This window comes from Anopheles merus, chromosome 3R (genome assembly GCF_017562075.2).
Source record: "Anopheles merus strain MAF chromosome 3R, AmerM5.1, whole genome shotgun sequence".
Taxonomy (NCBI): Eukaryota; Metazoa; Arthropoda; class Insecta; order Diptera; family Culicidae; genus Anopheles; species Anopheles merus.
In genome coordinates, this window is record NC_054084.1 from 41158489 (window position 1) to 41171624 (window position 13136).

The window sequence follows — 13136 nt, forward strand, 5'->3', positions numbered from 1 at the left end:
GGGTTTATGTTTTTTTTTTTTTTTTTGGGTAATCATATTTGCTTTCGAACAAATTTTCTTGTGACTGTCGTGGCCGTGAAGAGAATGCTGCCCGTTGCTTCGATTGAGTAATCTTGGATCGCGTTCCAAGTGTTGAGGATCGGTTGCGGTTCGTAGGATCTGAATGCCGGTGAGTACATGGTCATCGTCAAAGAATAGATTTTTGGGGAAAAAATTGTGTTTGTAACAAATTTTAAGCTTTTATTTCAGTATTGATAGTAGCTCTATTAAGGGCAGAACTCCAATATGCAACCAAAAATGGTATATTTGTGTGATTTTTGAATTTGATTTTGAACTCCTATGGAACATTGTTTGAACAATAACCAATCCTATCGATAAGACCTTAATCTGTTTCCGTTTTTTTTAATAAAATAACAAAACAAAAACTCCATCGTGGTACGGATCGAGCATTGGCGTCATAATAGCGAGCAGAATCGACGCATAAATAACGAATTTTGTCACCAGGATGCTGTTAGGCGCGATCGTAACGGTCCGTACGATGATGCCATCCCTTTCCAAAAATGTCCGATGGCATTCACCGATAGTGTACGACTCTGGCTTTACATTCGGTCATGGTACAGGTCGTTCCTTATCACTTGACCCCGCCGTTGTACATGGTTATATAGGTCAACAAGATGACTAACGAGACGCTAATCGACAGGATGATGGATTCGTTCTTGTGCCTGCTAGGGGAAATCAAGCCAATCCACTACACCTAGTTGTTGTCGAGTTTGCGGTTGATTCAGTTGATAATGTTTTCCACCACTCGTTGACTACCGCAGTGCGTGCACTACTCGACATTGTCTGGGCGATTCTGGAAGGGCAGGAATTTGCAACGATTGTTCGGTTCTGAGGTTCTAGCTGCTTCGTTTGAGATTTATTTTTTAAATGAAACTACTCCTATCATGTTTGCGAAGCAAGGCACTAAAGAGATCGTGTGTCATTTCCTTTTTTTACTATCAAAAACATTATCTCTGAAAGCAATAATTTAGCGCATGAGCTACTTTACTATTTACGATCTTATGGCAAGATGTCCGCTGGCCGTAGAGAGTTATGTGAAGCTAAATGTTTCTTTAGGTCGTTGCTGGAAAAGAATGATTTTTCGCATTGCTCGCAAGGATACATTCGTTCGCCGCGATGGTACTTCAAGTGTTGATTAAGACGAGCACTGCAAGGAAACGAAACATTAAATAAAAAAAGTCAAGAGAAAACAAAATTGTGCCACTTACTTAGAAACAAAGAGCTGACCACAAAAGCTGCATGGATGTGTCTTTTCCCCATGGCTATCCTTCTTATGGTATCCGAGGCTACGTTTTGAGCGTAACACCTTTCCACAAACATCGCAACAGTGTGCTTCCGCATTGTGGACGTTCCTGTAGTGATGCAGGAGCAGTTGCTTGCAGTGAAAACGTTGCTCACATCCTCGCTCACAGTTCCATGGTCGCAGTCCGAGATGCACATTGCGGTGACCGTCGAAGCGTGTTTTCGGTAGCTTTTTCTGACAAATTGCACATTCGACGAGCTGCTTCCGGTACGTTTGCTTGCAGTCGTAAACGTACCGCTTCTTGCCGGAGGATGATGTTACAATAGCCTGGAACCTTTTAGTTGAACCAACTGAGGGCGATTTTGGGATCGCTTTGGTTATTGGCTCAGAAGACGCAGTATCGCCTTCGTCATTGCTCGGTAATTGTTTAGAGACAAAATCATCCTTCTGCGTTACCGCTTCCGGGATAGCAGCTTCCGACAGGCCGGTGAAGAAATGCTATACTTCTAGGCATCTTTCACGATAGTCTCTGAAGTCGGAAAGCGTTTTAATGCATCCCTGGCAGATCTTCGATGAATGGGAGTCCGATTTTGTTATCTTAAAATACAAACAGACTGATTGAGTACAAAAGATTCGACGACGACATAGAGAAGTACAGAGTTATACCGTGATGGCGAGCAAGTTGGATATCAAATCGTTCATATTCGTTGCCTCAAATACATCCTCTAGCGAAGTTCCTCTAAGACATAAACGACACACTGCACGGCCTTTTCCGACCATCGAAATTCACGAAATGTTTAGATAAAATAACCCGACACGAACAGCTGTTGCAAGGTAAACAAATAAACAAAGCCGTATGGCACCGAAGGGTTAATTGTTTTCGTTGAAATGTACCAATTCAATGTCACAGCTGAAATTTTTCAACGGAATATCTTTCACGAAATTTAAACTTCATCACGAGAAATGAGGAAGTAAAGTGTAGATAAACAGCAACATTCGGTCTCTTGATTCTGTGCTCAGTGGCTTTCCATACGGTTGTCTCCAGCTCGTAAGAAAAATATGCATTTCTGCCCGGCTCATCGCATGCCAATGGTTCAAGCACGGTGGAGCTTCGTGCCTTTTTCGATTGTTGATTTTTTTACTTCGTATCGAAAGCTGATTCCCGCGTTGCTTTTGCTGTTTGCGTATCATCTTCCGAAAAAAGTACAATCCAAAATAATTTTATTAAAATCAGTAAATTTCGTGACTCTTGGTGCGTGAATGAACGAACCCGTCCAATGGTAAATTGTGCTCAACTCCCATCGCCGCTTTTTGTTGACGTCTACAGCTGTCAGATGAAAATCTTCGTCGTGTCACTTTTGTGGATGCAATAAATAGACGAGTTATTTACCAGCAGCTTGCTTGCGGTGGCACTTTCGGCTGCGTTTGTGGAAAGAAATACACTTTATACGGTTGTAAAACTAATTTTATTGAACCGGACCGAGTGTCTGCGTGTAGAGGAAAAGTTTAAGTATAGGTCGGTACGGAAATTCTTCACGCACAGGATGGGTATGAACGTGAGCCGCCAGGTGGACCTCACGGAGAATGAGTATCTCCAGCGATTCGTCGGCAAAACGCACGTCCCTGCTTACGATGACGATTTCTGGAACAATTTCCTGCAGTATCACATAAATCTACCCACAAACAGGTTAGTTGTTCGGTTGTATCTGGTGAACCTGTACATTTTTATTAACGCATCAATGTTCACGCATTTCCCAAAACAGCGAAGAACAGCTAAGCCTCGATTCGCGGCTGGAAACGCTCTGCCAGAGCTTTATCAGCCACAATCTACACACCGGCAACTTTGGCTCGTTGATAAACGTCTTTCTGCTGAAGGTGTCCGAGCTGCTGACGCTATCCGACACCGAAAGGTGAGTTACTAACAGCAAAAGGTGCAAAAGGACCAAATGATTAATTTCTCGACCCTCTCCAAATGCTTTCAGCAACGTTCACATATGGCACGCGTTCAATGCACTGTTCATTATTCGCTGCCTGGTCAAGTACATGATCGAGACTGGGTCGGAGTATCAACTGCTGCAGCACTTTGAAGCGTTGCCGGTTCAAGCGGCCGATAGCGATGAGACACCGAGCGACGGAACGGCAGCAGGTACCAGCACGGCCATTCCGATCGATATGCGAGCGGTGGAGGAAACGAAAGCGGCCGTCGCAAAGCTGGTCGACGGCTCAAAGTTTGAAACGTTTCTAGAGGCACTGGTTAACATTATCGTCGTGATACCGGTGAAGTATGTCAATTGGCAACGATTTGTGTTTGTGTTTGGGTTTCCACACACCCCAAGCTGAGCTAGAACCGTACCGTTTACCATTTTAGAGAATTCACATATCACCTGCACCTGGAGGCGGTAAACTGCATGATTATTTTGCTCTCGGTGAGCTTATTTTCCCAGCAAACGATGGAAAAGTCGACCATCTACCGGACGATCTACCGCTGCCAGCACGCAAACACGCTGATGAGTGCGCTGCTACATTTCCTCAGCCGCATGAGCCAAGCGCCGCAAACAATGTTTGGCTTCGGTACCGGCGGTTCGTTTGTGTTCGACATTGCCGAATCGCTTTGGTCGATACTGACGTTCGCCCGCAAGCAGCCGGATATACTTACGGCACACGATCTTCCGACGGCCTTCCGGGAGCACTATCCGCTGGCGAACCAAAGTTTGCTGCTGATACTGATCCTTACCAACCATCACGCGACCAAGGATAATCCGTATCGGATTAGTTTGTTTGGATGCTCCGACTCGCAAGGTGAGTTGGGTGGGTTTGTGCAAACCAGGGATGAATTGTGTTTAATAGAGTTGTGTAAATGGTTACAGACTCCCCTAAAGAGGATCCGGCAACGTTTAAGATCGACTTTTCCTCCCTGTACAACACGTTGTGCCGAATAGTGACGATCGATCAGGCCACGCTACTGCTCTATCTGCTGCTCTACCGAAACCAAAGATTCCAGAAGTACGTGATGGCACAGCAGAACCTTCAGCAGTTGGTAAGCTAGATAAAAGTTTTGTTAAATTGGATGGAACAGAAAAACAAACTCTTTTTGTTTGTTTTAGGTAATTCCAATTCTGCAAACACTTTACAACGCACCCGACAGTACTTCACATCACATTTATATGTCGCTGATAGTGTTGCTGATTTTGAGTGAGGATGATAACTTTAACAAAAGCGTCCATCAGATCGTGAGTATATGGCACTCCGTTCGCATTACAAATTAATTAATATTCGCTGTGCGACCTTATTTGAACAGATGTTAAAAAACATTACCTGGTACACGGAGCGCTCGATTAGTGAGATCTCGCTCGGTGGTTTGCTGATATTGGTCGTCATTCGAACGATTCAGTACAACATGCTCAAGATGCGAGACAAATACCTGCACACCAACTGTCTCGCCGCGTTGGCTAACATGTCCGGCCAGTTTCAATCGCTCCATCCGTACGTGGCCCAGCGGTTGGTTAGTTTGTTTGAAACATTAGCGAAAAAGCATGCACGATTGGATCAGCAGCTCAAGCAACCGAACGATCCGAACGGTGAACCGGACATTTCCATACCAATCGGTTGCGGACTAACGTCGGAAGATATGGTAAGCACCATTGCATCATCTCTTGTTTGTTTCCCCACACTAAAAGAGCGCTTTCGGTTCTCTACCGTGTACAGTTGCAGGATTTGTCCGTACTGGAGGAGGTGCTGCGAATGGTGCTGGAAATTCTAAATTCCTGTCTATCCCATCAACTAGTTTACTGTCCCAATCTGGTGTACACACTGCTGTACAAACGCAACGTCTTCGAGGCCTTCCGAAGTCATTCGGCATTTCAGGATATCATACAAAATATAGATATGGTAAGAAAGGCAAACTTCAATTGTTGTGAGGAAATTAGGTGCTAACGAACTTCTTCTCTTTTGTTTAGGTGGTTGGATTCTTTTCCTCCCGCCTGCAACGGGTGCAGGAGCAGCGGGGCGAGTTGGGCGTTAGCGAAGTGCTAGAGGTGATTTCGAAAGGCGCCAGCCAATGGTCGAGTGATCGATTGCGGGTATGTCTGCTGAAGCTATTGAAAGACCCGTAGAATGTGTATTTTAATTCATTTGCGCTTTTTATTTTACAGAAATTTCCTGACCTAAAATTCAAGTATGTCGAGGAGGACGCACCGGAAGAGTTCTTCATCCCGTACGTCTGGACGCTGGTGTGTAAGGCTGGCTGTGTACATTTCAGTTCCGAAACGATAAAGGGCGTCAGCGCCGAGATCGTTTGTTAACGTTACCGTTCCGTTGTTCCCAAGAACACTCTGCCAGATTTACGTTTTCCGGTAAAGTTGCTAAATTCGCTTCTCTTTCCCTAATTATACATAAAGGCCCGTGTGAGTGTTTGTGTGTGTGGCACCAGCATTTGCTGCGGGCAGTTGAACACAAGAGACAATACGAGAGGTGTAAAATGTTGCAATATTTCTTCTGCTGTACGTGATCAGTTAAAAGTGTATGATACATTCTTCCAATGTACTTTAGCGCGTTTGCCCGTAACTATTGTGCTACCAAACTAATCAACTTTCTAGTTTTCGCTTTTTTCCACGAAGGATGCATTCCCCTATGAAGATGCTATATTATTTTTACAAAGCACTATAATTTATTAATTAACATTCAAGTTTTGTGTTATGTTTTTTTGTTTCTAGTGTCTTGATTTTTGTTTGCTGTACTACAACTTTTTGGTTGTAATTGTTTTGTTGGTAAACAACTCGGACTGTACCCTTATTGCACTAGCTTAGCAAAAACCTAAAACAGTTAGTTGCCATTCAGTCGACGAGTGTAACAATTCGGTTAGCTTTCGTTATCAATTATGAGAAGGTGCAAAACACGATATTGAGGGAAGACGATAGAATGCGATGAATTACGAAAAACAGGCAATAATAACAGTAGCGAATGTAAAACACACAAAGCAACGCTCCGGCTCTAACGCTATTACTTTAGGCTAAGAGTGTTGAATCATGATTTTACTGTGCGTGTGCGTGCGTGTGTGATACGAATCGAAAGCCCGTCGAAACGTATTGTTTTCGGAAGCGAAGGCCGGAGCAAAGGGAATACCGTTAGGGAGTTATAAAAAATGGCAAAATTGCTAGTTTCGTAGGGTTGATTGATTTTCCTCGCATTGATTGCGATGCGATCGGGGTGGAAAAGAATAGTCACGGTGGCAAGTGAGGGAGAAGTTAGATGAAAAGCTTGACTGCAACAGCTATGTTGGATGGTTTTTGAGCGTGTTTGAGGTTGAACACGGGTAAACCACGGAAAGACGTTGCAAAGGTACTGCTGTGCCGAAAAATCGAAATAGAAGGCTTAAGAGACGGGCAAGAAGGCAAAGCGAGAAAAGTTAAACGTTATAAATTTACAAAACACACAAATTGATAAACTATTAACCACAAACGAGGCAAGAAAACTAATCTGCCGGTATACTAGAAAGGGTTGTATTCTTATTCTTTTACTTTTCACTTCAACCATGATGACCTAAGGGATGAAATTAAATTAATGAACACATCATTCATTATAAAAGGAATCGTTCGAAAACTTTATTACCACAATGTAACGCTTCGAACAGTTGACTGAATAAATACTAACAATAGGAGGATTGAGCTGATCGAGAAGCTTATCGTACCACTATGCATCTTTCCATTGGATTGTGGAAAGCTTACGGTTAGGTTTTCTATTTACGCCGGCAGGTCGGTCAGCCTGGTTCTTAACAAACTACATATCACTTGGTGGGGAGGGAACGGGTAGTTCTTGAGAGATTGAAGAGGTTCCAGAACCGAGCACAAACACCGGTTCAATGGCATCTTTCTCAAACTGTACACTGCCTAGACTCCTTTACAGGCCTCCATGCACTGTTTGTAGGACATGAAGTTGTTTGCGTTTCCGTCGCAGCCTCCGAATTTGAACTCGATGCATTCCTTCTGCGCTGGGTCGTATCTATATGAGAGAAGAAAGACATGTAAAATAATTTGATTACAAACAGTGCCTCAACTCTTTGTTTCGTTTGAATCATTGTTCATTTCACACGACCTTAATTCTTACGTATCCCAACACCCAATTAGCATATGATTACAATCGTCCTGCTCCTGGCAACGATTAAATAATACACCCCTCCTCCGCCCGAGCTACACTCCCTGGGGTCGGGTAGGAAAAGCTGGCTAATTTTATTATCAACCGACCGGATGGATGTGATGATCGATCGGGCAAACAAATCAAATTAAACCGACACGTAACACCACTTCGCGCGGGAACCGATGACCGGTCAGGGGGGAAGGGGATGGAACACCATTTGGGCGCTGTAATTTGCACCATTCGTCTGAGAGTGGAACGTCGCAAATCACGGGCCACAACTTTCACTACAATCATTTCCACACGCGCCACCGTGTTTCGTTTTGCGTTTATATGATCCGTCTATAAACATTTGCACTTCTGCACTGCGCAGAGTGCTTCCGTGCGAGAGAAAGCGCAGCACGCGGCACCCATTCGGTGTGACAAGGCGAGCGATAGGAAGATTTTCCCAGATCGATCCTTACCTGAAGCGGGGCAGAAGCGCACGGCACACGCCGCGCCGGGGCGGTAGCTTGCACTGCTCGTCGCGTCCGGCCACCTCGACCCGATTGCTCGTTTGCAGCGGCAGCGAGCCACCGTATTCCTCCCGCTCCTGGGGCCCACCGTCGTCCTCTAGCTCGTCGTAGTCGCCCAGATATTCGAGCATTTTGTAGAACATTCGTCGACTTTCTGAACCGATTTGATCGAGCATATCGATCGGTTGGGCGGCGGATGGTTCGGGCAGTAGGGAGAGTAGCACAACACTGGCGAAAAGTAGGACACTGGCCACTGTGAGTGACAGCCGTGGCTGGGTGGTGTTTCTTTTCCTGCACATCATCATTGTGTACTGAGCGGTTGTATTAATGTTCACGTCCTCTTTGCACGTTACGATTTCTGCTGCGAACTTCCGATCAGAGAAATTCCACACGATAATCCCTGTAAGCGCACTTTTTCTGATTTTTTTCTTTTCCGTTCCGTTCGGGCACGGTTCACTTTTGCTACTGAGCTCGTGTCCGTCCGTGCCGTGCGGTCTTATATTTGTTTGCGCTCGCGATCGACACCACACGTCACGGATGCTGCGGCGTAACGGTTGTAACAAATACACCCACTTTTTAACAAAACAAAAAAAAAAGTGATGACGACAACACGAGAGCGCGCGCGCGCCTCACAAACCGGTATGAGAAGTGCTCTGCTCCTATCCTTTCACTTCCCTCCACCCGGTGACTGCAACGCTCGTACGACCGCAAAACCAAACGATCGCAACGTTGCATCAAGCGACGAACCGACACGCGGGTAGGGGCACACCGTTTGGCATGTTTGTTTGGGTGGGATATGCTGGGACATGGGTGTATGTTGCACGGTCACCACACCGGCCGTTGACCGGACACTGTGAGGTGAATCACATTATGCGCTTTCGGTTTTCGGGGGCCTTTAGATGTTGCCATTCAGCGATTGCTTCACCGGATTTAGTGTACATTGATTTGTGGTTGACAGGCGACTGTCCGGCTGTCACCAAGCGGTGCGAGTGGGCAATCAAGTGGCAACTTGCGGAAATAGCGGCCGGGGTGGGAAAATAGAAAGCGCCGGAATTTTCTCTCTATCGATCGTTCACTCGATCGATCAGCTGGTTCGTTTGTACGCCGTTTCTTACTCGCTACTAGTTGGGAAAATCCCAGCCCAGCATTCACATCCCGGAATGAGCTGGTTGAATGGCGTCGCAAGCTGCTGGCACAGTTTGTTTTGTCGCCCGATGGCCATGGAACAAAACACGCTGCCACACCGACACCGAAACGAAACCAAACAAACAAGCCTACCGGCACGGGGTAAACATATTGAGTAACTGTTTCCTAATGCTGGTCACAAACGGGGCCGTAGTGAGCTCGCCCCTTTAAAGCGACGTCACGTCGTCCCCCTTGCTGGCGGTGCGTGAGTGCGTGCGTGCGTACGGGCGCGTGTTGATGCGAATTCCATTTGCCGTGGAATAAACCATTGCGCGTCCGGTTGGAATCACCGGAGGGATTGGGTATTTTGCACACCTACGTCATTGTGGCGATTGGAAAAGGCTGCTGGTTGGATTTTTGAGTCCGATTGAGGGTGTGTGAAAATTATACCGATCATGAGTTCAATACAGGATGGATTGGTGTGATTTTATCACAATGACAAATTTTGATAGAATCGGAAAATAACAGCTTATTTACTACAAGAAATAGATGCACATGTCGAATATATGGAAGCATATGGAGATTTTTTATCAATAATTCTAATGGTTCAATCAAACATCCAATAGCTGCAATGAAAAAATAAAACCAAATGTGTAGTCATTTATGTACTAAAAACTATAACATGTGGTGTTTGTTTCGGAATTTGCAATTGGATGTTCAAAATATCATACTCAAAATAAATTGTTTTTCAGTTGCAATAATATTTTATCGCCCAAAATACATCAAATGCAAAAAAAAAACAGTTTTGAATGATATGGCTCTACATACTTTACTTCAATCTACATTTTAATAAAATGGCAAAAAAAACATTAAAAAAGGATTTTTATGTCAATTGTCTGCTTGCTATATTTGTTCAGTATAAAGTAAAAGAATTATTATCTCGTTTTAACCGTTGTCTCAAAGAGAAACTTTAAAACCTCATCTCTCCGACCGGCATACCCGAGTATCCTAAAGATTATGTATGGGAAGTAATACTTTTTCAAACTAAAACTTCAATATCTCTTGTTGTATTGAAAACTAAAATTTCAAATTTGGTATAAAGATATGGACAATATTTACTGTAGTGAAGAAGTAGGACTTTTGAAATCTCGTTTACTATTTTTAAATATTTTTTCAAGATTGACAAATCGCCTTTTAAATAGAAGTTTTTTTCTGCTGTCCTTAGTATTAGAAAGTATCTTTTTCCATTCATTTTTCAGGTGGTTTTTAATTTAATATTCTTTTTTTGTTTTATATTGTTTTTAGTAATATTGTATTAATATTGTATCAATATTGTAAAAAATATAGATGCTTGGTAAGTGCAATTTAATTAATATAGAATTACATGAAGAATACTAATTCTGCAGTACTTTTCTCTAATGGTAATATGTTTTATAATTGAAAGAATATTAGAAGAGAGCACATTTCCGGAAATTAATTACAATTGAATCTTTTATAAAATAATTTAAACAATAAAAACATGTTTGAAAAAAAAATTATGAAGAAATTCTGTTTTTTCATTCATATTTAGTCAAAATAATCGGAATCATGGAGTACATAATAACTAATGCATTTAATATGCTGCGGCGTTGGAGGCTACCCATGAAAAAATCGATTGTCATCGCTTTCATAGTAAATGAAATATAAAAATTCCCATTTCAACAAATAAAAAAAAACGAATGTCTCTATCTTTGAATCAAATTTGAAATATTAATATTCATTACATCACAAGTTATTAAAGTTTTAAAGTTAAAAGCTATTAATGTTTTTGCTATTAGCTATTAGCTATCCCAAAATTTATGGGATTCCCGGGTACGCCGGTCGTAGAGAAAAGGATTATCAATAGAAAACATGTTAAAAAAAATCTTATGTATTTTTGAAGGATAATTTCATCATGTCAAGCAGCTTTCATTTTTCAGTAAAAAGTTATATAAGTTTGAAAATGAAAATCATAGCCGGATATCCGGTCGTGGAGTTTAAGGTTATGATCGTTATTTTAAAGTTAATCATTATCCAGACCAAGGAGCCTCTTTCGTTCATCATTGCCATCAATTACTCGACCAAACAATCCGAAATTTACCGCACCGGCGCTTACTGTCCGCGAAAGCTTAACGCCGGCTAAAAACACTTTCGTCACCTAGGCCTGTAACAAATCGATGCATTCATGCAAACAACACGCCCTCACACTCTCATACACTCATAGACACCAACTGATGGAACGTTAAACAACTTCAAGGATACTTGGCGGCGCGAAATTTCCCACCCTTGTCGGCGGGTACTTTCTTGGCATTCTGTACCGCAAACCGAAATAATAATGTTGACATCATCGCGAATGTGTCACAGTGTTGTTGCTACTGTGATATTGGTATGCAGCTGTACGGCCGGTTGAGTAAAATATTAACAAAAAAATAAAAATAAAAAAAGCAACAACAGATTTGAGCTTGTGGCACAATGGAAGGTGAGAGTGTTTAAGTAAATGTGCGGTTACGTAAGATCCGCTCGATCGTCATTCGCTGAGCCGCGTGTGCGCGGGGTGTAGGATCGCGATGGAGGAATTTTCTAGAATTTGATGCGATATTTCTTCATTTTTCAAATGTGTTTCATGTAGTTTTGTACTAGCTTTGTGTCAATGTTTTTTGTTTAATAGTTTATTTAAAAAATTCACATAACATTTAACCCAAAATACTGTCTCATGGACTGCCAAATTTAGCATACATTTACATGAAAGAGCTCCCTCACCGCTCAGTCTTCCTCTGTTTGTCGCACGTAATCACGGTAGCATAACCACGTTCGAGTGCATTTCGTGAACACTGGTCATTCATCACACTTGAGTTCGATTATATTGGCTCTCGACAGTGAAGCTTGACAGTGAAGAGCAATATTTGCATTGCGGCCAACTACACTCACTGCCTGCCCTCGTAACCGTTTGGCGCCGACGTTCCTGGCTGTGGTTGGAGGAGGTGGAACGGTTCGATTTGATGTTCCAGCTTAAAAGCAGATTATTTCAACTAAAGACATTTTAGCGAGAAAAAAAGAACTACGACGTAGAGTTTATTGACCTTTCCGGACAGTTCAAGTACGAAGTGCATAATAAAATGTGTAAGCCAAGCGAGGCAAGCTGTGGTAGGGAGAGCGAATGTTTGTATTTAGAGACCGGGAACGCTGGTATGAGATCATTGGAGGTATGAGCTTAAAAAGGTTTACTAAAATGAAATTCAGTCAAATGCGTTGTATTTATTTTTTTCTGAAAATATTTAACATATTGTAAGGAATGAAATATTAAAAAAAAAATTAATCAACTACAAATTAATTACCAGGTATCTAATCACTCTACATTTGTTAAAGTTTAGTCAAGCTTAAAGTCATCCGATTTGGTAGCTAACAATTGTGTTACTTAAAAAATTACCTACAACCAACTAAAATCTTCCCTATGCAGCATTGCACACCCAACAAATTGAAATAGAAAGCAGATGAAGAATTCACTGTTCCCACACGATTGAATCCCCTGGCGGGAAACGCTACACCGCACTCGGGCGGCGAAAATATATATTATTTCCCCAAACTGCAACAGGTGTTGAAGTAATGAAATAATTTACAATCTGTTACGCTTTTTTTTTCTTCTTCAAACAACTCTCTCGCTCTGTCTGTTCCGAACCCAACACACTCTATCGCCTTGCAAAGCAATGTCTTGCGATGCAGCAGGGCGAAACTTACGCTACGTTTCTCATCGTTTCTTCGCACATGATTTTCTCCCACAACGGAACACCACAGGGAAGGGTTTTCCGGGGAGGGCACGGTGTAGCTGGAAAGTAACAATGGGGCAGCTCGCGCAAACGGTTGCACTTTCCAACAGCACCAGCAGCTTAATTTCACATTCGTCCTTCGTACGCGGGCCCGAACTCAGCTGGTCAGCTTTTCGAGCGTCCGTTTGTTTGCCACTATCGCTTCTGTTGTTCATCGCGAGGAAAAGGGTGTGTGTGTGTGTGTGTGTGTGTGTGTGTGTGTGTGTGTGTGTGTGTGTGTGT

The 13136-nt window shown here is 42.9% G+C and overlaps 2 protein-coding genes and 1 pseudogene across 2 annotated transcripts; 1 reads left to right on the forward strand and 2 right to left on the reverse strand.

The window, feature by feature from the left end:
- Positions 1-224: 224 nt before the first annotated feature.
- On the reverse strand, positions 225-2562 carry LOC121596595 (annotated as a pseudogene).
- A 6-nt stretch (positions 2563-2568) lies between these two features.
- Positions 2569-6847, forward strand: LOC121596593 (dymeclin). Its single transcript, XM_041921676.1, has 10 exons — positions 2569-2990; positions 3067-3213; positions 3286-3585; positions 3672-4102; positions 4171-4340; positions 4408-4533; positions 4602-4934; positions 5009-5191; positions 5260-5382; positions 5455-6847. The coding sequence occupies exons 1-10, from the start codon at positions 2848-2850 to the stop codon at positions 5602-5604; spliced, it is 2106 nt and encodes a 701-aa protein (XP_041777610.1). The 5' UTR covers positions 2569-2847; the 3' UTR covers positions 5605-6847.
- Positions 6848-6906: 59 nt separating this feature from the next.
- On the reverse strand, positions 6907-8721 carry LOC121596594 (WAP, Kazal, immunoglobulin, Kunitz and NTR domain-containing protein 1). Its single transcript, XM_041921677.1, has 2 exons — positions 7897-8721; positions 6907-7300 (listed from the first exon to the last, which is right to left on the reverse strand). Exons 1-2 carry the CDS (start codon positions 8250-8252, stop codon positions 7189-7191), a joined length of 468 nt encoding a protein of 155 aa, XP_041777611.1. The 5' UTR covers positions 8253-8721; the 3' UTR covers positions 6907-7188.
- Between the last annotated feature and the right edge of the window lie 4415 nt (positions 8722-13136).

Bases quoted from the DNA above. Each gene is read 5' to 3' on its own strand.
- LOC121596594 (XM_041921677.1), bottom strand. From the start codon at position 8,252: ATGATGATGTGCAGGAAAAGAAACACCACCCAGCCACGGCTGTCACTC. The intron at 7,301-7,896 runs GTAAGGATCGAT...TCTCTCATATAG, and splicing joins GCGCTTCTGCCCCGCTTCAG to ATACGACCCAGCGCAGAAGG.
- LOC121596593 (XM_041921676.1), top strand. From the start codon at position 2,848: ATGGGTATGAACGTGAGCCGCCAGGTGGACCTCACGGAGAATGAGTAT. The intron at 2,991-3,066 runs GTTAGTTGTTCG...TTCCCAAAACAG, and splicing joins ATAAATCTACCCACAAACAG to CGAAGAACAGCTAAGCCTCG. The intron at 5,383-5,454 runs GTATGTCTGCTG...TTTATTTTACAG, and splicing joins GGTCGAGTGATCGATTGCGG to AAATTTCCTGACCTAAAATT.